Below are 21,663 nucleotides of genomic sequence, written 5' to 3' on the forward strand. Positions count from 1 at the left end.
TGTCTGTATTTGTGTAGAGTTTTGAGAGCTTGCAGAAAGCTCAATCAATAATATCTCATTTGTGATTTAACTGTATGAGAGTGGCAGCTACAGTAGCACATTGTTAAATCAGCCACAACAGAGCAGTAAACACAAGTAGTTTCACAGAGTAGTCCTGAGTACTTTGTTCTTCTTTATTTACCAATAATTACAAATTACTTAATTATAATAATGGCATACGTTTTCATGAGAAGTCTAGATTTATTGCTGGTAGTGTTGTGGTTAATGAATCAGCTTTGTTTTTTAACCAAAACCAAATGCCAAATTCCATGTATGCTTGCAGTGTGCATTTCCATGTTGTCGTGCACTCTGATGAAGATCTCATCATGCTAAATATGTTTAGAATTTCTTCTTCCTTGTAATAAATTATTCTCTTTCAGTCCTTCAGTTAGGATGCTGCCATCTGTTTGGTCTCATGTGCACCCAACACTCTAAAGATAGTCACTGGTCAATCCACTAAAGAATCAGCAGCCTTTGTTTCTGTGTTTATTTTCCTCAGTAGTTGTCAGCAGCTCTAACCCTCCATCAGTAAAATGGGCCAGAGTTTGGAAAAAGGAAAGGAAACATAGAGTACAGTGTTGAACGCAAATGTTTTTGTATGGAAAGATCAACAGAAGACCAGAAGAGAAGTCTGTTTTGACAGATTTCACTTTGTTTTCGTGAGTAAAGGTGAGGGAAAGTTCACCTGCCATAATTTTGTTGCTTATTATTTGAGCTATTGATCCAAATCGATTTCATAAACCTTAATATGACATGATATAACATGATAATATACAAAACTGCTATATACGATCGACAATCAAAGATCTGGGTATCTCTGCTGCTGCCAATTTTTTTTTTCAGTTTTGCTTATCAATACATACCAGCCAAAAAGATAAAACTAATGGCAATGGATTTCAGTTACTCTGGATAATTCAAAAACGTGTTTGTGTAATCTTCTGTATTGATTGTTCCAGGTAGTACCATTAAAGCATTAATCCCTTTACAATTAAATATCAGTATTTGCACATTTCGGTTTGATATTTTGTTATATGACACATGTCCTTGAAGTTGAGTGAATCTGGCATGGGGTCGGATGTTTCTGTGAAGTTTGGTGAGTTTTCACCCATGGGAAGTAGGATTTCCTTGGAAGAAGAAGAAGAAGAATTCCTAGGAATACAATAGTGTCCTGGCAGCTGCGCTGCCCGGACCCTAATGATAACACTGAAACAGTCAAAATATTTAAACTGTCAATGGATAAAAACCACCTTTTAAACAGTAGCACAACCTGCCAATCTTCTACCATAATTCATAACTCTCCCTGCTCCTTCTGGAACAAGTAACTTGGATATGATATTTCTGCCAACGTTACTTACTGTAAATACATCGCACTGCACAGAGATGCATGTATGTCAGCACTCTGAGTACTAGTGTGCTGTTTGTTTGTGTTCATTCTTCAGATGCACCACCCGATCCAGATGAAGCCGGCTGACAGTGAGAAAAACAATGGTAAGTAGTTTTTAGAACAACTTTGTGCTAAACCCTTTGCTACTGCTAATGATCATGATAACCCTAATGAAGCATTTTCTTTGTTTCAACTTTCTGTTCTCTGTTGTGTTGAATACAGCAGTGGAGGACAGGAAGCTGTTTATTGGGATGATCTCCAAGAAATGTAATGAGAACGACATCCGACTGATGTTCTCCCCGTACGGACAGATAGAGGAGTGCCGGATACTTCGAGGCCCTGATGGACTCAGCCGTGGTGAGACAATCAACAGTGTGACCATCTGCAGTAATGAACCTATAGATAATTATGCCCAGCTTTATTTTCGACTGGCCTGAAACACCTCGACTGCTCCCAAATCTTTATCCACAGTATATATGTTTCACTCACAGTGTTTCCATCTTTCAGGTTGTGCATTTGTGACATTTACAGCCAGACAAATGGCCCAGTCGGCCATCAAGTCCATGCACCAGTCTCAGACCATGGAGGTGAGCTTCATCATTCAAACAATCATAGTTAATCAGTGCAAGAGGTGTTACAGTGCTAATCATCTATTGTGTCTGTGTTCAGGGTTGTTCATCGCCCATAGTAGTGAAGTTTGCAGACACTCAGAAGGATAAGGAGCAGAAGCGCATGGCCCAACAGCTGCAGCAGCAGATGCAGCAACTGAGCGCAGCCTCCATGTGGGGAAATCTGACCGGGCTCAACAGCCTGGGGCCACAGTACCTAGCAGTGAGTGTGTGTTTTTAAAGGGCCACAAAACCACAAAAAAGCAACTGTATTGTCACTTTTGCTTTAACATGTTGTCTCTCATATCTCCTGATGGCTTCAGCTGTACTTGCAGCTGCTACAGCAGTCAGCCTCCACAGGGAACGCACTCAACAACCTGCACCCTGTTTCAGGTACACACTCAAACACACTGAGATTAGAGATGCGATTTAAGATCATACATTTGAATACTCACTGTAGTTACAGTGGCAGCAAAGCCACCTCTACCGTATGTACAGTTTTTATACCGTAGTGGCAAGTAAAAGGTGCTGGGAGGAGTCTTGAACTTGAACTGTTTGTCTGCCAGGTCTTAATGCCATACAGAATCTGGCTGCTTTGGCAGCAGCAGCAACTGCCACACAGGCCACGCCCACAGGCTCCAGCGCCATGACGACATCTAGTAGCCCCCTAAGTGCACTAACGAGCTCAGGTAACAAAAACTGATAACAACTGAATCACAGTCGAGGTTCACAATTGTTTTGTTGTCCACATGCCTCTACGTAAACACACACAGTGGCAAGAAAAAGTCAGTGAACCGTTGGAAATACCTTTTCAAAAAGACATAAGCCTGTTTATTAATCCCACACATGGGAAATGTGGTTGTTACAGTAGCATTTGTAAAGGTAAAGAAAAAATGTAGAAGAATGTGCAAATATAGAGATATAAAAATTATGTAAGAAAAACATATACTGTAGTTATGTACCAAAATGTTTCAGGAATATATACAGTTATTTACAAGAAAAGAATAAAATTATATATGCATTGTTGGTAGTTGTAAGGCATAAGAAAGGCAAAGGCATAAGAAAGTATTGCACAGATAGGGGGTGTATGGGGGCGCTCGGATCTTAAAGCAGAAGTGAGTGATATATTTGTGTTAATATAAGTCTTAAATAGTTATATCTTCCGACAGCAATCACTTACATAGAGTGTTTGGACTGAAACACGGGTCTCTCAGTCCCTCTGCTCTGCTCTGAGCCGAAGAGAAAACATTTATCGTATCCTACAGTTTTTATCCAATGAGGAGAGAGAACGGCATGCAGGGCTGTGTGTGCAGCCAAGGAACGCCGTGAATGTGGTGACGTAGCGACGAGGACTGTTATGGTGCGTTCAAGGAAACTCGTATTTTTCCGACCGTGAAGTGGTACCAGTTCGATCTGGTACGAGTTCACCGGTCGGAAGTTACGAGTGGCCGTTATAGTGACTTTCACCGGTAAAACAGGTCGGAAAAACACGAGTGGGTTGCCTGGAACGCTACAAAGTCGTAAGTTGTGACTTGAAGCTGTAATTTACGATTTCAAAAGCCTGCCTGGAACGCAGCATTAGCGAAAACGACCGGATCACTCACTTCTGCTTTAACTCAGCAGAAATGTATGAGCTCAAATCGAAGGACTCACTTGCTTTTCCAGCAGAACTGTGAGTGTTCAGTAAAGACACAAAGGTTTCTATGTGTTTGTCCACATTTGACTTAGATCAAAATCAGAAACATTGTAACAGTTGTTGAAGTCCCGGTACCTCACACACACCTTTTCTTGCCACATCTGTACTCTATATAAGCATATTGTATGTGAGAAGTGTAAAACACAAATGTGTCATAACACATTTATTCTCTTCAGGCTATTTCAGATGCAAAAATGTTGCTCTGATCCACTGTAACTGCACAGCTTTGTCTTCATATTTTCCAGCTGTGTTTATTGTAACGCTAACACACATTACCCCCCGGGCAGGCTCCTCTCCCACCTCTAGCAGCAATTCCTCAGTGAACCCCATATCCTCTCTGGGGGCCCTGCAGTCTTTAGCTGCCGGCGCTGGAGCCAGCCTCAACATGGGCTCCCTGGCAGGTACTAACCCCAAGCTCTTATGGTTTCATGCTGCTGATTGTGGTGCGATAACTACCGGTATTTATTAATTACTACACATTGAGAGCACCTGATGTACTTTATCTAAATTCCAGCTATTGTGTAATCTATTGTGCAGAGTTCATTTCCTATATCATTCATTAACTCTCTGGGTTCTGTCGTTTAATTTATGTAGGGCAAAAGTTTTGTAAATAAATCAACAGACTGCTTTCCACTAACTTGAATGGTGAGGCAAGATCTTTTCACTCTTGTCATTTCTCTTTCCTTGTTGATGCAGGCATGGCAGCACTGAATGGCAGCCTCGGCTCTGGGGGCCTGGCTAATGGCTCAGGAAACACCATGGAGGCCCTGAGCCAGGCCTACTCAGGCATCCAACAGTACGCCGCAGCTGCCGCCATCCCCAGTCTGTACAACCAGAGTCTGCTGCCCCAGCAGAGCGTGTCAGCAGCAGGCAGCCAAAAAGAAGGTGGGCCCTGTGGGAGTGGAGATATGACATGGGGTGGGTGGCAGGGGGAGCAGGCGTGCATTTATCATACATATATATATACCATTCTCAGAAACTTTCATTTTACAGTACAAAAAAAAACAACCCACAATTGTGGAACTCCAGTAGCACAAACTACCGTATGATCATGTTTCAAAGTTTGTTGAGTCTAGTTTCATCCAAACTGACCAAAGATCAAAAACTGAATGAAAAAGAGCTACAGGTTTAAAAACCATTTGAGTTCATTTGTATGTTTTCTTAAAAACTGAATCAGTTGGCTGCCCCTCCTTTACAGGAGCAGACTGTCTGACCCCTGCTTCTTCTGAATGATATGTTTGATATTGGTTTAAAGTAGTGTTGCAGACAGGTTGGATGGTGTGGTGTGTGTGTGTGTGTGTGTGTGTGTGTGTGTGTGTGTGTGTGTGTGTGTGTGTGTGTGTGTGTGTGTGTGTGTGTGTGTGTGTGTGTGTGTGTGTGTGTGTGTGTGTGTGTGTGTGTGTGTGTGTGTGTGTGTGTGCGCTCAGTGTTGTTCTTACCTTCTGCTAAGGATTCTGTCTTGTTTTAAATATGCTGCGTCAGCCAGCAACAGTCACAGCACCGGTAAGACGTCCCTGCACTTTCTCTCTGACACGGCCTCAGATCACGATGTCAACAGCTCCACTTTTAAAACAGGTTCAAGTCCCTAACAGAAGGCTTGTCCTTGTTTGTATGTTCATGATAGTCTCAGACAACTCCCACTCCACTGATTTTATGTATTTCATAGACAGTGTCTTATATGACGTCACAGAGGCCCCAGGGGTTGGGAAATATATGAATGTGATTGATTGGTAAACTTCCTGACCTCAGCCCACCTTGTGTAAATGTACATGGTTATATACAGATACATGATATTTTCTCTAAATATTGCTGCAGACATACGTTCCTCTCCTGAAATGCATTAGTAATAATGTTCTTGGTTTACAAGCCTACCTGCAGTTTTTTAGTTTCTTGACTTGATTCACCACAACATTTTTTTCCTCTCACATGGCCTCTGGTTACATCATCTGTTTGAAACATAATTTGATCATCAGATTAATTCATTCAGGCATAAATATCCCTAAAAGAGTTAAAATATTCCTGTTTAATGTTTGAATTGACAATAAAACTGACTTTTTGGTTGACAGGTCCAGAAGGCGCCAACTTGTTCATTTACCACCTGCCCCAGGAGTTTGGCGACCAAGATTTGCTCCAGATGTTTATGCCCTTTGGAAACGTCATCTCTGCTAAAGTCTTCATTGACAAACAGACAAACCTCAGCAAGTGCTTTGGTGAGTTCACACTAACTACTGTTTGCGAGGGGCCTCTTATGATCAAGAAATGATTTGAATCAACAGCTTTAGGATCCTGGCAACAACCAGTAGAAGCAGCATAAGCAGATGGCTGTTTTCCCGACCTTTTAAACTGGTCTGTGTGGTATTTTGGTGCTGAGTGCAGCTTGCATGGTGCACAGTTGGACAGAGAGGTGCAGACAGGATCAATGTTCATTTAACTTCATTCATTCACTGTATGAAGAAGAGGCCCCGGTTCGAGTCCCGCGTCGGGCAGCCCTTTCCTGCATGTCATTCCCCCTCTCTCTGCCTCCCCCTTTCCTGTCAATCTCTACTGTATGCTATCAAATAAAGCCAAAAAGCCAAAAAATATACTTAAAAAAAAAAAAAAAAAGATCAGAATGGGCTTTAATCTCAGTTAAATTGGGCTCTTTCAAACCACTACTTTTGCCTGCACCTCTTCACTGTCACCAGACAAATACAAGAGCTGTTTTTTTTCCTGTTGTTATTCTACTCCCAACTTGCTTTGCTGCTCCTGAGTCTGTTTGTCTGGCAAACACGCAGTAAAATAGCTCATGAAAGGGCAAAGTTGTTTACACAAAGACCTGAGAACATTGAAAGTATTGAAAGTATTATTGGCAATGGTATTAACATCAGTAAGCACACACTTGAAATGGTCAGACAAGTTGCGTACAAAGATTTGTTCACATTTTATTTATGGAAACTTTTTGAAGCAAAACAAGTCTGAGTGAGAAACTGCATGAAAGGAGTTTAAAGACTGTAAAGAAGTTTCTGTAATATTTGTAGTTTTTCAGAATGATCCTCGAACAGCAATCAGATGTTGTTTCTCCTGATTGGACGTTAAGAAACCCTTTCCAAATGTGTTTTCAATAAAAGCGTTGGTGGTAAAATCCTTGTATATTTCAAAATTGCATATCACAGGAGTTGGAATCGTTTAAATGGTATCGGCTTCACGTTGCAGCTTGAGCCTGAAAGTTTATATTGTGTTTTTGTGTCAAATAAGGACAATAAGGAATCTGTAAATCATATGAGTAACATCTGTATTGTTTAAAATGAGCCACTTGTTGTTGTTGATACATATTTAACATTAGCGTTAGCAGCTATTTACTTACCGTTTTGCCCCCACCTGCCTGGTCCTTTTCTAAGTCACTTTAGCCTCCAGTCTGGCCTGAGGCTGTAGTGTTGATCTAAGGGAGCATGATAAACTCTTGTCTTGTAAACACAATAATGGCTGAAGTTGATCACACCTGCCAAAAAAATCATGTTCATGTTAGAAAATATCTCTTTAGGGCCTAGTTTGTGGACAGGAGGAATGAGTACAGCAACACGAAGACACGTTTCATGTGCACATAGACAGCTGGTGACTAAGCTCTCTGATCTGACCACTTTCTTAGTGAAAGCTGTAGCGGATAAAGATTTTGTTCCATTTGCAATAATCCTCCTGCTTGAAGCTGTGTTAAAAATACTGTGAATGTTTATATTTTCCCCACAGGCTTTGTGAGCTATGACAACCCCGTGTCATCGCAGGCAGCCATCCAGTCAATGAATGGTTTCCAGATCGGCATGAAGAGGTTGAAGGTGCAGCTGAAGCGCTCAAAGAATGACAGCAAGCCCTACTGAAGGTGCTGAGGCACTGCAGACTTAGCTAGGCAGGGTGGTGTTATGGTAAGTGGAGTATGAATAACCAAGACTGGTCCACAGAAACTTGTCTGTGCATTACAGGGTGATGTCTGCTGCGCTGCCTCTCCTGGTCACTGTAACATGTCCAGGCAAAGAGACACATGAAGCTACATGCAAGAGTTTTTCGCCTAGACTGGATTCTTCCTGTGTTCTGTTGTGGTTTATGCACTTTGTTTTCATTTTAACAAATAAGACAAACAGGTGTATTCTAATTTAAGTTGAAATGTTATCAGTTTGCTGTGGTACATAATAAACATGAGTTAATTGTTAGGTATATGTTGCACTTTGACAGTCAAGTGCCAAATCCATCTGTTTTTCACTTCCTGTCCCCCTCCACCACCCAGACTCAGCTAAAGCTCCTGGAGGCAGCTGGAAAACAGCTGCTTTTGATTAGAAAACTGAAAATCCTCACTTTTCTTTTTACATTCTCGCAAAGAAAAATGTGTGGTTTCCTTGACTTGTGTTACTTTCAGTCATCTGTATTATCTCTTTAAAAGGAAACTGTGTATGTGATATACACCGAAAATTAGTTGTTGAAGTAACGTACAGAAGCTCAGATTGTTTTAAGGAGGGGCTCCACCAAAACATGCAGATATACTGACATACTGAAATTGTACTCACACTGAGTGTGTGTTTCTTCTAACATGGTAGTGTTGGCACAGGGCACAGTGTTGATCAGTAAATGCCTGCTCCTGTTTCAACTCAAGTCACTGAAGTCAGTTTTAACCTCCTGTAACCTTGCTCCGACCTCTATTACCTGGTCTCAGGACCCCCCACCCTCTACACACACACACTCACATATCTCTTTGAGTTACACTTGAACACAATGACACATTACTGCTTGTCTGTATCTGACTGGTCGTGTGGGCGCTGCACGGCCTAAACTAATTAAGTGGCCTCAGGTGGATAGATTCACATCTGAACATGGATTGTGTTGTATATAAACTGATTTTCTGTCGGTTGGACAGTTTACACATTGCATTTATTGTATTTTTTTTTATCTGGAGGTTAGTTAAACACATCTAATTATACAGTTGCATGTAAGTATATACTTATCTAAATTACAAAATAGCATGTTTTGGTGGTGCTCCTCCTGTGCTGCTGCACTCTGAGTGACAGGGTAAAGGTTAAAGGTCAGCCTGATGTGGCCGTGAAGCCTAAATGGCAGTTGTAACGAGCAACACTGTGAAGTTTGGCATAAAGAAAAAAGCCCAAACATCATAGATTTGATTTTAGAGTCTGTCTCATGGAGATTTGAATGCCTCATGGAAACACATTTTATGGTTTTAGTTAGTTTCGACTTTGAATCCAGGTGATTTGTACAAAATTCATCACAACCCTCAAGCTACTGTCCTGCTAGTTAGCGGCTAGCTAATCTACAGAGGGCTACACCACTATGTCTCTCACTGAATATCTTCTGTGATTGGAGAATTCATATAAATGTCAAATTTGCTCAAGACAAACACGTTAGTTACTTAGACTACCACAAAATTGTGTGTATGTGTGTGTGTGTGTGCGTGCGTGCGTGCGTGTGTGTGTTTTTTTTAATAGAACTAGGAAGCAAGACAATTGTTGAGATGTATATTTAAAACTTATGCCTTTTCTATTTTTATATAGGTTTTATACTTCCCCTGTGTGTTGGGGAACTATTTATTGCCTAAATTATTTATCTGAATTGAAATTATTTTGAAAGACAAATGTGAAGTCCAACAACTCCATTTGATCTCCCGCTGTGTGTCCTCTCTTTGCCTGTTCAGCGTTGTTTCTTTTTTTTTTTTGGTGATGTGTACTATGTGTCAGTGTGGCATGAACTGTGTGTGTAGGATCCATCAGTGCTGCTACAGACTTCATAGAACCCCCTCTCTGTCATACATGCCTCCATCTTGAATAAATCATTTTCCAAAAACACAGGGAGCATAGTTTATTCTATAAGTCCATTTTAACCTGTGTGTCTCTCTGTATGAAGAAATAGCCATCCTCTATGTGCCGTCGGCAGCTTTGCATCAGGTGAAGTCCTGTGTGTTTTTACAGTAGATTGATCCCAGATGCCAAGTCCAAAGACGGCGGTGTCTGTAGTGTTGGACGGTCAGACAGATTCCCTCCCCCTCCCTCTCATTGTGTCCTGTGTAACATCGTCCCTCCTGCCATTGCTGGAAGTTTCTTGGTGTGTTGTTCATTGTTCAAAAATAATTTTCACTATTGCACAAAAACACGGCAGTCGTGTGTCTAGGACTTTTGTCATCATAGCTGATCCAGTCAGTGAAGCATTCTGTTTCTTTACACACACACACACACACACACACACACACACACACACACACACACACACACACACACACACACACACACACACACACACACACACACACACACACACACACAAATTAACAGTCAGTATATTGACCATTAAAGTGGTGTTATGTTATAAGATGAAACATTACATTACACTACATTATTACATTTTTCTGGACACCACTGCTATTAACACATCAGCCCGGTGGTGTATTTTTCAGTTCAGTTCACCTTGGCTTCATGTCTCTGTGTGGTCAGAGGGTCTCATCTATGGAGGATCCTCCCTCCTCAGGTGGGACACAGCCCCTGAACTGAGAAAGTTCTGCCTTAAGTTTAAGTTTTAGGTTAAAACATTTTTAGTGAAGTAAAACAATTTTAAAGACTAAAAACATGTTGGTCCGTCTCTGAATACTGTGTGACTTCCCCACTCAGTCCAGAGCCCGCTGGATGTAAAATATTCCACAGCTTTTGTTACTCAAACAGTGTTTTTGTTCAGGACTATTTTTAGTGGCTGATGAATCCACAGTTGTTGTTCCAGTGTGTGTCTCAGGCAGTAGTGCATCATCTGTGTGTGAATTTCAATCGTAATGAAACACAGGGTGTCTGTCTCACCTAGTGCAACAGTGTCTCACTGATCAGTTCACCATTACAGTAATGTATATCGAGAACATAACCAGACTTCTGCTGTGAATTATGGGTAACATGTAAACCATCAGAAATAAAGCAGGAGACGTGAATTTTCAGATGGAGTATGATAAGAGCAGCTTTGTGTAAATGACAGGAGAAAATAACACTTTTTAACCGTCTTTTCATCTACTGAAGTTAGCATGCTAACCAGCTAGCATTGGCCCTGTTTACTTGTCAGCCTGGAATAAACATTGTTGAGATCTGCATCAAATTTCATTCCTTTACTTACATTTCTCAGGGTGGCTAGTAAAGTTGAAGTTAGCACGCTAACCAGCTAGCTGCTAGCCCATCTCATCACTTTTCAAAATGTTGAGAGAAACAAGAGAAACCTTATAAATGGCCCCTTTAAATCTTTGTAGCGGTTTAGTTTTGGAGTAAAAGCAGTGCAGCATTCAGAGATCAAACGGTGATAAAACTGTGTTACTAGGCAACAATAATGTAACTGACTTATCATCATCATCAGTTGATGTTCACAGGGAAGGGATGACGTAAAGTAGGTCTGCCATAGGTTTTTCAATTATAAATTGAATGGTAGACAGATAGGCCATAACCAGGAATAAAAAATGAAGCAGTTTATTTACACAATAATGAATTAAAATGGATTACATGGAAAACCTCTGGGACTTGATATGCCATGTAGAAAATCTAATTTGTTGTGGGAAACCTTTTTTCATTATTTCCTCTCAGTTTTTTAACTGCATCATAATAACTGGTTATAACAGTTTTTTTTAAGTTTTGGTCCTCCAGAGCTATAAGTATGTGAGTAGCTGTTTTTGTCCTGCATGTTGTTGCTGACTCTGTGCTGCCATTTTATTTAGGCTGTCTGGCGTGTGTGTTTTGCCTTTGTTGTCATCCACCTCAGTTTGTGGTAACACTCGTCCTCACTGTCAACTGTTGAGTGTTTAGACCGTGAATCAACCCTACACAAAGATAATCATTTCTTGATTTCTTTTCTCTTCTCCTGTCTGTGTTCCATTGCTGTTTAACCTAGGTTTGTCTCCCTGTTGTGTTTTTCTTTTTGTTTTTTCTAGATCTCTTCCTGTTTGCCCTAGCATGTTGATGTGGCGTCACAGTTCATCGTCCAGTCCTTGTGTTTCCTGCGCTTCTCTGACGCTTCCAATTTCACCTTTGACCTTGTGTTTGACATTGATGAGGTTTTGTTTTGTTGTTTTCTGTATGTCCTCTGTGTTGTCAGCAAGGGGCACTAGAAAGACTGCCACTGAATGTGTGAAAGTCGCTTTAGACTTATTACGAGCAAATAAGAGAATCTATTTTTCTAGAACTGACTCGCATAACCACTAGAAAATTCTTTTCTTCTTAAAAATCAGCTTGAGTCTGAGCTTTAACTTTGTTTTTATCTCCTGTGTTGTGTTGCAGTCCTCCCAGTGCCCCCATCCTCTGGTTTTGTTGTGTTTTTTTCCTGTGTGTGTGTGTGTGTGTGTGTGTTTTAAAGCAGCTAATCTATCCCCAGGCAATGTTGTGCGTGAGTTCATCGTTGGGAGTTCATATTTTGAGTGATGTTATGAGGAGAAAGCATTTAATGTCAGTTAGCCTGTCAACTCACCGCCACAAGCACATGATGCTTTTCTGCTCTCTCTCGTGGACGAATTAGACATAAAATCCACAGTGGAGAGCCTTTTGTCACAGTGTATTTAGTATCCATGTTTTCTTTTCTTTGAATATATCCGCAATGAAATTCTTGGTAAACTGTGATCTAGTTTGTGTTAACTTAAAAACAAATAAACTGGTGCCAAATGTTTTGCACAATCAGTATTTTTCCTTTTTCTTTGACTCAGTTTCTTCAGTGAGATCAGGGGCCAGTTTCACTGAGATATTTCACACTGCTCTAACCTCTGTCATGTTGGACCAGTCCTAATGATGCTGAGTGACTAATTTTAAGTCAAGAACATGAGACACCTTACCTCCAGTCTATGTTACCATGGTAACATTGGTCCAGAGCTCGCTTGGCTTGAGGTGTCTAATGTTTTTGAGTCAGTCTTTATTTTTGTGAAACAGTGTGATGGATGCTGTTATAGATACATCCCATCATGTATTTCTGCTTTGACAAGAACTGTTATTTAACAGCCAAACTTAAAATAAAACAAAAAAAATCAATTCAAATGAGAACATTTGTTTGTTTTGTTTATTTATTAAATAATCCGCTGTCGATTGTCAGTGCCAAAAACAAAAATCATGACAAAATAATACAGTTTTGTACACACAGAATAAACATGATGCTGTACTCCTGTAGAAGAACTGTTGAGCAACATATCATCTCCAGTCCTCACATGTTTAATAGTTTTTATAAAATCAACTGTGCAGTGTTGACACCAAATACAAAAAGCTTGGCAACATTATGTTACACTGATGCTTTTATAGAACTTTCAGCATCTTGACAGGCATGTTGGTCACCAGAAAATGGCTTCCTCCTTTAGGCAGTTTTGTGATCCAATACACAGCTGTTCTTTTTAATGTCCTTGCTTCACTGCTTGTTAAGTCTCCACAGAAAATCTGTTTGGGAATTTAGTTTTCAAAGTATTAAGCATTGCATAATATTTTCCAAAGGACCATAGCAGTGTTTGAAGTGATTAACACAAATAGGCTACTGTTGGACTCACATCAGTACCTTACTTTGAGGAACATGAACACCTTTCCCACAAACCATTTTTAAATAAAAGTTCAGTCTAAAATTGACAGATGAGTTGGTATTAAAATAGATTTATAAACAAGGTCATGACAATGCACAGATTTGATAAGACTGAGCATTTGACAGTTTTAACAGTGACATGGAAACATTTCTATTGTAATACCCAGCCCCAAATATGGGCCAGTTTACTGCAAATCATGTATCTCACTGCTTTGGATGTTGTAAAGTCTAAAGTGCACCATCAGTCTGTTTCCATGTCTCAATACATTCACTTCATCGGTCTGAAACATGGCAAAACTACAGAGGCCTGGAAGGAACAACTAGGTAAATAGATGAAAAATGAAAGCCATGACATGAATTAAATTTAAAAAAAAAAGATGCATTGCTCCTTTATGTGAACTGTAAGGACTTACTGATTGTTGCAGCAAATATACGTATGTAAACCCTTATATTTGCCAGGCTTTATTTTAAATGAAACAGTATCAGTGTAAATCAAGAAAAGTCAAATCAAGGGGGTGTTCTTTTAGATTATATGGAAAAACTTGGAGAAACTAAATGTGTATGATTTCTACACAATGTGGTCTTTGAAGTCACTTCAGTCACTGAAGATAAATAGTTGATACAAGGTGAGGTGTTCAGCTTTTCACAATCACATGAGTCTGAAGTCAGCGAGGCGCAATGAATGAAGCGTGTGTTCTGTGCAGTGCACCCACATCTGCTTTGTTTCAGTTTGTCCGTAAAACAGGGTTGGATTATAACTGCACTGAGACTAAAACCATTCAAGGTAAAAACGTTGTAGCTAACACACCTGATTAAGCCTTGTCAAGTATTTATGCGAAGTTGCCTTTTGCTCCATTGCACTGAATTAAATGCAGTTTTTTTGTTTGTTTTTTATTAAAAAATAAAATAAAAATTGAGTGTGGGGATTTTAATGTGAGACATTGCTGAAATTACTTTGTTAGTGTGTGTTATTTTATTTTAGTTTGGATGTTCTGTTAGCTTGTTTTCTTTTACTTTTGGATCTTCGCTGTCTGTGAACAACAAATGAAGCTGCAGTGAATCAGCTGTCTGTGAGGTTGCTGTGTGTGATCCTGTTAACTTGGTTGGTTTGGTTTCTGACTGTCCAAATAAAATGTTTGAGAAACCTTCATGTGTCCTGTTATTGTAGCTATTCATCCACGACCACCTGTCCATCCATCCACTTTCAGAAATGTTTTTAAGGCTTATCAAGAATGCACACAAATAGATTCATGATTGTATGTGTATATATACAAACAATATACAAACAAACCAACAAACAAAACTCAACACAATTTCATACTATTAAAAAAAAAAAAAAAAAAAAAAAGGCTTCCAAGGAACTTCCGTTCGCCTTTGCACTGAAAATAAAGGTTTGGTAAAAAAAAAAAAAAAAAAAAAATACACACGCACACAGTCGACACTTCCGGGGTCAACATTAATCCGAGCAGCACTTGTGTGTTGTTATTTTATTTGCCGACGTTACATCAGTGATTAAAGAAGAGTCGAGAAACCAGCCCCGCAGACGTTGAAGAGACAACATGGCGACCACCATCAGCACTCAGCGGGGACAGGTAGGCGGCGGTCTGACTCACTCACTCACTCACTCACTCACTTAGTTTGTTGACAGACAGCTCGGGCGGACCTAGCCTGACTGTAGTTTTACCAACACCTCTCACAGTTTACTCACTTCAGTCATTAAACAGCCTCACGGCGGCCTAACACCCGTTATTTCTGTTAACGAGGATGTCGTCGGTAACGACGTTTATAAATACCGAGCTAACGTTAGTAACGTTACAGTCCGAGGACGTAACGGCTGTAAACGGATTAAGCTGCTGTGGCCGTTGATTGACATTAACTCTACGGTTTGATTCACAGCTTTGGCTTTTAATTCAAAACAAACCACCACATCACATCCTCTATTAGAAACTACTGCCCTTAGTTTAGATGGAGGAGGCACGAGTACCGTATTTAACTTAGGGTTTGAACCCCATTGACAAAAATAATTAGCCTACCTGCTGTCATTGTGTGATTATTGATTAACATGACCCCCCTGTTCAAATCCTCAGATTAATATAACAATATGATTTAGAAATATAACTATTTATGAAATGGAAACTGGGCAGCTTGTCCCTCAGTATTAACTTAGACACTCAACCAATATAGACCAGGGTCATCACATTCAAACTCTAAGGCCTTGTTAGTAACTCAAACTAAAACGGGGTTTTGTCTGACCACATCAGCTGACTTTACTCAGGTCACTCAGTGAGTTAGCAGCCTGCTGTATGTGGTGGAGCAGCTGTCATGTGACTACAGGTTGCAGTTATGTGTAGGGGCAGATGGTTAACTCCTCTCTGCTCAAAAATGTCAGATGCATCATCGTCACACTGCTTTCCACCACACTCCTGGTGGATGAGCTTTAACCTCTGTCTGTGTGCAGTTTGGGCCTGGTGTTCACAGACAACATAATGTCTGTATCTGCTGTTAATTCACTCTCTTTACTATATTGTTCATGTCATGTGACATGTCCTTGGGGCGTAGAAGTAGAGATCTTTATGTGATGACTGCCTGGTGGCGTTTGACTTAAATGTTGACCCCTTGTAGGCAACACGTGTATGGACATACGTAACATAACATGTGTTGGTCTTATCATTAGGATGAGTTGTTTTAGACTCATGTGAAAACAATGAAATAACAAAACAATGGTAATAAAATATTTTATTTATAGTACCTTTCATCCTGCGATTTACTACTACTACTAGCACGTTCTGATATCACCAAGTAATCAACAGCCCAGGACTAACGCTAACCCTAACCCTGTTGTAAATGTAGAATATTTTTGATTTTGCTTTTATTTTCTGCAGTTCTCTTTTTCTAAAGTCAGACAGTTTTTATAAACACATCAAAACACTTGTTGTCGTCTTGTAGCCTGGAAACTGTGTAGGACATTTTTCCTTTATTGGAGGAAATTTTGAAGTGACTGACTTTGCAGGTTTTCACTTGTGAACACGGTTTACAGTTGCAGAGGCTTTTGAACAGGTGATTTATTGTGTGAGGCAAAATCCAATAAAACAATACATTCAAATTGTGTGTGTTCAGGTGTACATTGGGGAGCTGCCCCAGGACTTCCTGCGGATCACGCCCACCCAGCAGCAGCAGCAGGTCCAGCTGGACGCTCAGGCAGCCAGGCAGCTGCAGTACGGAGGCTCAATAGGAACGGTGGGCCGACTCAGCATCACAGTGGTTCAGGTAAACACTGTTCAGTTTTCTAAATACTTGTATCAATATTGATGATATGTACTAATAACATGTATTCTTAAGCCGTAAATGTGCATTATGATTGACAGTACCATGTTGCCAGGATTCATACATTTTTAGGAAAAATATTCAGATGCTTTGCTATGACACTTTGGAAGTCCATGTGTGATGAACTCAGCTGATTGGATGATTTGTAAAAACACCTGTCTCTATGAGGACACAACATGACAAGATGTTGACATGCTCCAGCCTTCTCAGACAACCATAAGCTCACTGACTGAGTTATTAAAAGCTATCCACTATCCACTGAAAACACAAGAGTTGAACTGAGACAGTGACAGCGGCCAACATAAATGCATCTCCTCACTGAGGTCACTGTGGTTGTTTCGCTGGACAGGCCAAGCTGGCTAAAAACTACGGCATGACACGGATGGATCCATACTGTAGGATCCGACTGGGCTACGCTGTCTACGAGACGCCAACGGCTCACAACGGAGCCAAGAATCCGCGGTGGAACAAGGTGATCCAGTGCACCGTGCCTCCGGGGGTGGACTCCTTCTACTTGGAGATCTTTGATGAGGTGAGGAGGAGGAGGATGTTTCTTCCTTTTTATCAGTGAGCATGTGTGTGATGAGCATGCAGTATCCTGTTTGTTTCAACCGTGTCCTCGTTGACGTATCATCCAGAGAGCGTTCTCCATGGATGACAGGATAGCGTGGACTCATGTCACCATCCCTGAAGGCCTGAGGGAGGGCAGCGTGGTGGACGAGTGGTTCAGCCTCAGCGGCAGACAGGGCGACGACAAGGAGGGCATGATCAACCTGGTCATGTCGTTTGCTGTGAGTACTACACACACCTTCTGGTTGAGGTCTTACCTGTTCCCTGCACTTTTCACAACACTCACTGAGGAATGAAAACTATTCAGTGTGCCATTTTAAAGAACGAACAATTTTGTACAATCAAAGATGTCAAGAAGCAGCTACACACTAAACCTGGGTGTGAGGAGAAGCGAACCGGAGGTCATGGGTCAAACAGGACTGTTTATCTTCTGCTCCCTTCCTGTTTGCTCCAGTTCTGGTCGTCTCTTGCCGTCTGACCTCAGTTAACACAAGTGAAAAGGCTCCAACGTCATAGTAGGAGGCGGTGCCTGTGGTTCAGGAAACAGCTGGTTGTCCATCCACTTCTTCTTTTTCGTGGCTGCTCTGCTGCCTCAGTGTGTTAAGTAATGGCAGGCAAATAGTAAAGCACATTTCTTCTGTCACTGGCAGAAAATACAAGAAAAAATGGCAAAAAAAAAGTCGAAAATGACTGGTAGTTGATTTTTAAACTAAAATACAGCATCTGAAATAGTGTATCGCTAACAGCTTGCCATCATACAGGAGTAAGAACAGCAGCAAAACAAGAACAAAGATCATTGTTGAGGAATAGTATACATCTGTTATCTCAAAATGTATGAGTCAGTTGGTAAATGTTTATACACTTAATACTGTGTCATAGCCATTTCTTCCATCTCCTGACAAAAGCATCTTTCCTCACTGTGGTCATCATTATCATCATTGTCTCAGTGAGTGTCATCATCGTTTGTATTTCCAAGGTGCATTCTTTTGCTAAAACTGGACCATGTTAGTTTGTTTAGACCTCATTCAGATCTGTGAGACGAGATACTTCTACTTCTACTTCTACTACTACTACTACTACCACTACTATAATCTGAATTAGTTCCACTCTGAGTAAATTTGAGTCGTTGCACACGAGTAGGAAACTACAAAATACGAGAGAGACACACAATCGATCCGTAAGAAATACTGCTTACTTGCTTATTGCACGTGGTGAGCCTGTCGGTTCCTGGTATCTGTCTGACCGCAGCAGGAAGGAGAGACCTGAGAGACCAGAGCTGTAGGACAGACCTCTTCCTCACACTGTGGTGCTGCAGCAGCCGGTCGCTGAAGCAGCTGCTCAGTGGAACAAGAGTTTAGACTCTATTCAGGATAAATTATGTCCCTGAAGTGAAGAGCCACTGTCAACTGTTCTGTGGAGCAACCCACAATCGCAGTGCAGCGCTCGGGTGCTCCACATTTGTACTTTTAGAAGCACAAGCCGGAAATGAAGATCCAACACCATCCCATTTCCCCACATTAACTCTGTCGCCAAGAAATGCATCTCACATAGACTCTCTGTGTGTTTTTGCCAGTCATTACCAGCAGGGATGATGACTCAGCCTGTTGTCCTGATGCCCTCAGTGTATCAGCAAGGAGTTGGATATGTGCCCATCGCAGGTCAGTTACACACACACACACACACAGAGGAAACTTCTCCTCTGCTACATGAAGGCTGACTCTCTCCTGTGTGTCCCGTTCTCTTAGGAGTGCCTACAGTCTACAACCAGGGCATGGTTCCTATGGCGATGCCAGCAGCCATGCCAGCTGTTGGGGTCCAGGGGCCCGTGTGCAGCGAGGAGGACCTGAAGGCCCTGCAGGACATGTTCCCCAACCTGGACAAGGAGGTGGTTCGCACTGTGCTGGACGCACAGCAGGGCAACAAGGACGCTGCCATCAACTCCCTGCTGCAGATGGCCGAGGAGCTCTAACCACAGAGCACCAGCTCACAGTGAACATCCCAACACACCCACACACATACACACACATATGCATGCAGCCCTCCCACACGCACACTCCCACAGTCGGAGCTCCCAGCAGCCCCAGGAGCAGAGATCAGCATCTTCTCCCATTATTGACTTTGGCCCAACAGAACATGAAGCCCGGCCCGTCTCTGCGAACACAGCCGTCTGTCCGTAGAGCAGCAGCTGTTGTCCACCTCTGGCTCTGGTTGTCACTGCTTCAAGATTTACAGTATTTTAAGTCGTGACTGTTAAGTAGAGGCTCAAACAAAATATTCATTTGGCAGTAGTGCGACTTTATGGGTAAGATCATTGTTTTTAATCTTTTGATTGATTGTCACAATCTCTCATTGTATCCATGGTAACCCAGGGTTTGATTTGCACAGTTTTGAGCAGCAGAGTCACGTTCACCTGTTTATGTTGATGTCGCTGTTGTACGGAGAACCTGTCTGTAGTAACCTGCAGTGATCTGCTTCATTTCATTATGTAGCTGTAAAATGTCAAGTGCACTCTAAGTCTGATAAATTATTATGGAAAGTATTTAATTACGAAGAAATCGAACAAATGACAAGCAGAGTTTTTGAGGTTGAAAAGAAAAATAATCACTGAACTCTCGTCAGTCAAAGCGAGAACATGGTTCCCTTGTAAAGTTTTGATGTACGGTAACTCATTTGTAAAGTAAAGTGAGGATGTGAAGAGTTGATGTTATAAAGTAAAATCCTGTGGAGTCACATTTTTAAATTGCGCGTCAAGATGCAGAGTGACGGGAGCGGTGAGATCCAGATGTTCTGAAGCTCAACAGGAAGTTGTGTGTGGCTTTTGAGACCAAAATGCAGGTGAAAGAAACACCTGAGCTCTTTTCTATGAAGAGGGATTTAAGGTTATAGGAGTAACTTCAGGCTTAACTCTGGGTTTTCAGTCTGATCACAGTTCACTTATTACTTGGTAAGAATTCACCATGGTAACAGATGCTGAACTCCTCACCTGCTCTGGAGCAGGTTAACTTCAGAGGATCAGATCAAAACTACTGATTAATCAGATCACTGGAAACACTGAGTCACCATTCCTACAGGATCCTGACAGGGAAGACTTTACAATAAAGTGATCAATAAAAAAGAGCAGTAGATATTTGTATTGATCAGTGGAGTTGTTTTGCTGCATGTGTCCACTCTGTCTGAAAACAGAGCAACATGGAGAGTAAAGAAAATATATCAGAACTATTAAAATGTCAATTTAACTGAACGCAGATTCGTTAATCTGACAGTGATGGTGATTTTACTCTTCTACATCACAACAGTTCAGAATAACAGGAGACTGTGACAAGAACTGGAAATAAAGACTCCATTTTTGATTAGATCAGTGATCCACACCCTGATAATAACTTAGAAATGTGATTTATGAATGCGAAACATTTCAGTCAGACACAGCTTCTCTTTCTCTCGGACGTCAACTTATGTTTCTTTAAATCACATGCAGACAACAGCTGGATACTGAATAATAATTTATACACATATTTACAATATAGCCCCCATTTGATTTCCGTAGAAATTATATTTTTTTAAGTGGTTTTGATCATATCACTGTGGGACACGGCAGTAACTGAAATGACCTGCAGGGGTCACTGTTTCTTCTCATCTCTTAATGGTTCTGACAATGTTGCTAATGATTAACAGCTCTGCCTCTTTCACACAATGGGCTCATATAGCCGGAGAGGAAAACCCAGGGTTACCTGCACCAGGTTAGCGCCGGCTTCATAGTATTGGTTTCATAGCGACCATTGTTAGGCTCTGTTTAGTCACATAACTAAAAGTTATCCTGGATATGTTACAAAATACAATATACAAAATAACTCCTCATTAACAGTCAGGTCTAAGTGTCCCCTTCCACCTTTAGACCAGTGCCATAATGTTAAACCATGCACATGAAAATGAAGAAAATGGATCTGTTGAGATTCCATGTTGTCTAGTTGTCTGTGTTGCACAAGCTTTAAATGTTGCTGTGTTTCAGCCACAGTGTTTGTGTGTTGCAGTTAAAGTTTTCTATTGACTCTTGAAGGTTTCAAAGTTTTTTTTTTGTCAATGTGCTTCCTGCCTGAGGTTCATTTAAGATTCATTACATTCTGTTATTCTGTTATTTTCAAATCAATTCGCTTTGGTCTTACATTTGAATTTCTATATTTTAAATTGTGAATTTGTTAAATTTGAGTCATAACGTGCAGTATTTGCAGCTCAGCCTCTCAAAAGCTGAAGTCAGCTCAACCTTAATCTATATATCCATACAGATTTTAACTTCCATGCTCATCATCCACCAGGGATCAATAAGAAACTCAAATCAAGTGTTCATGTTGCAGAAATATAATTTTAATATCATCCAAGAAATCCTAAGATGGAGAAGTTTTACATAACAGTGCCAGGATGTGACAGTGAAGAAGAAGAAGAAGAAGAAGAGCACAAGTTGGGATATAAATAAAACCTCACACAAAGAAGAAGAAGATTTTAAGGTGAAA

At 40.9% G+C, this 21,663-nt stretch overlaps 2 protein-coding genes across 3 annotated transcripts in view; both read left to right on the forward strand.

Moving 5' to 3' along the window:
- celf1 (cugbp, Elav-like family member 1) overlaps window positions 1–14,203 on the forward strand; it is a 29,971-nt gene extending 15,768 nt beyond the window's left edge. The window contains exons 5-14 of one of the 2 annotated variants that reach the window (XM_084001437.1): window positions 1,479–1,527; window positions 1,646–1,780; window positions 1,931–2,010; window positions 2,093–2,254; window positions 2,355–2,424; window positions 2,598–2,720; window positions 4,015–4,128; window positions 4,424–4,612; window positions 5,794–5,937; window positions 7,451–14,203. In XM_084001437.1, the coding sequence (XP_083857563.1) occupies window positions 1,479–1,527; window positions 1,646–1,780; window positions 1,931–2,010; window positions 2,093–2,254; window positions 2,355–2,424; window positions 2,598–2,720; window positions 4,015–4,128; window positions 4,424–4,612; window positions 5,794–5,937; window positions 7,451–7,578 (1,194 nt within the window). In that variant the 3' untranslated portion in view covers window positions 7,579–14,203. The remainder of the gene's footprint in view (window positions 1–1,478; window positions 1,528–1,645; window positions 1,781–1,930; window positions 2,011–2,092; window positions 2,255–2,354; window positions 2,425–2,597; window positions 2,721–4,014; window positions 4,129–4,423; window positions 4,613–5,793; window positions 5,938–7,450) is intronic. The other variant, XM_084001438.1, reaches the window with a different exon arrangement.
- Window positions 14,204–14,693: 490 nt separating this feature from the next.
- On the forward strand, window positions 14,694–21,205 carry tollip (toll interacting protein). The gene is made up of 6 exons (XM_083994776.1): window positions 14,694–14,856; window positions 16,382–16,531; window positions 16,938–17,120; window positions 17,227–17,379; window positions 18,732–18,816; window positions 18,904–21,205. The coding sequence occupies exons 1-6, from the start codon at window positions 14,824–14,826 to the stop codon at window positions 19,125–19,127; spliced, it is 828 nt and encodes a 275-aa protein (XP_083850902.1). The 5' UTR covers window positions 14,694–14,823; the 3' UTR covers window positions 19,128–21,205.
- Window positions 21,206–21,663: the final 458 nt, after the last annotated feature.

This window comes from Trachurus trachurus, assembly GCF_905171665.1.
Source record: "Trachurus trachurus genome assembly, chromosome: 3".
Taxonomy (NCBI): Eukaryota; Metazoa; Chordata; class Actinopteri; order Carangiformes; family Carangidae; genus Trachurus; species Trachurus trachurus.

Coding starts and splice junctions, on each gene's coding strand:
- tollip (XM_083994776.1), top strand. CDS start 14,824: ATGGCGACCACCATCAGCACTCAGCGGGGACAG. Junction 14,857..16,381: donor TCAGCACTCAGCGGGGACAG/GTAGGCGGCGGT, acceptor GTGTGTGTTCAG/GTGTACATTGGGGAGCTGCC. Junction 16,532..16,937: donor TCAGCATCACAGTGGTTCAG/GTAAACACTGTT, acceptor TTCGCTGGACAG/GCCAAGCTGGCTAAAAACTA.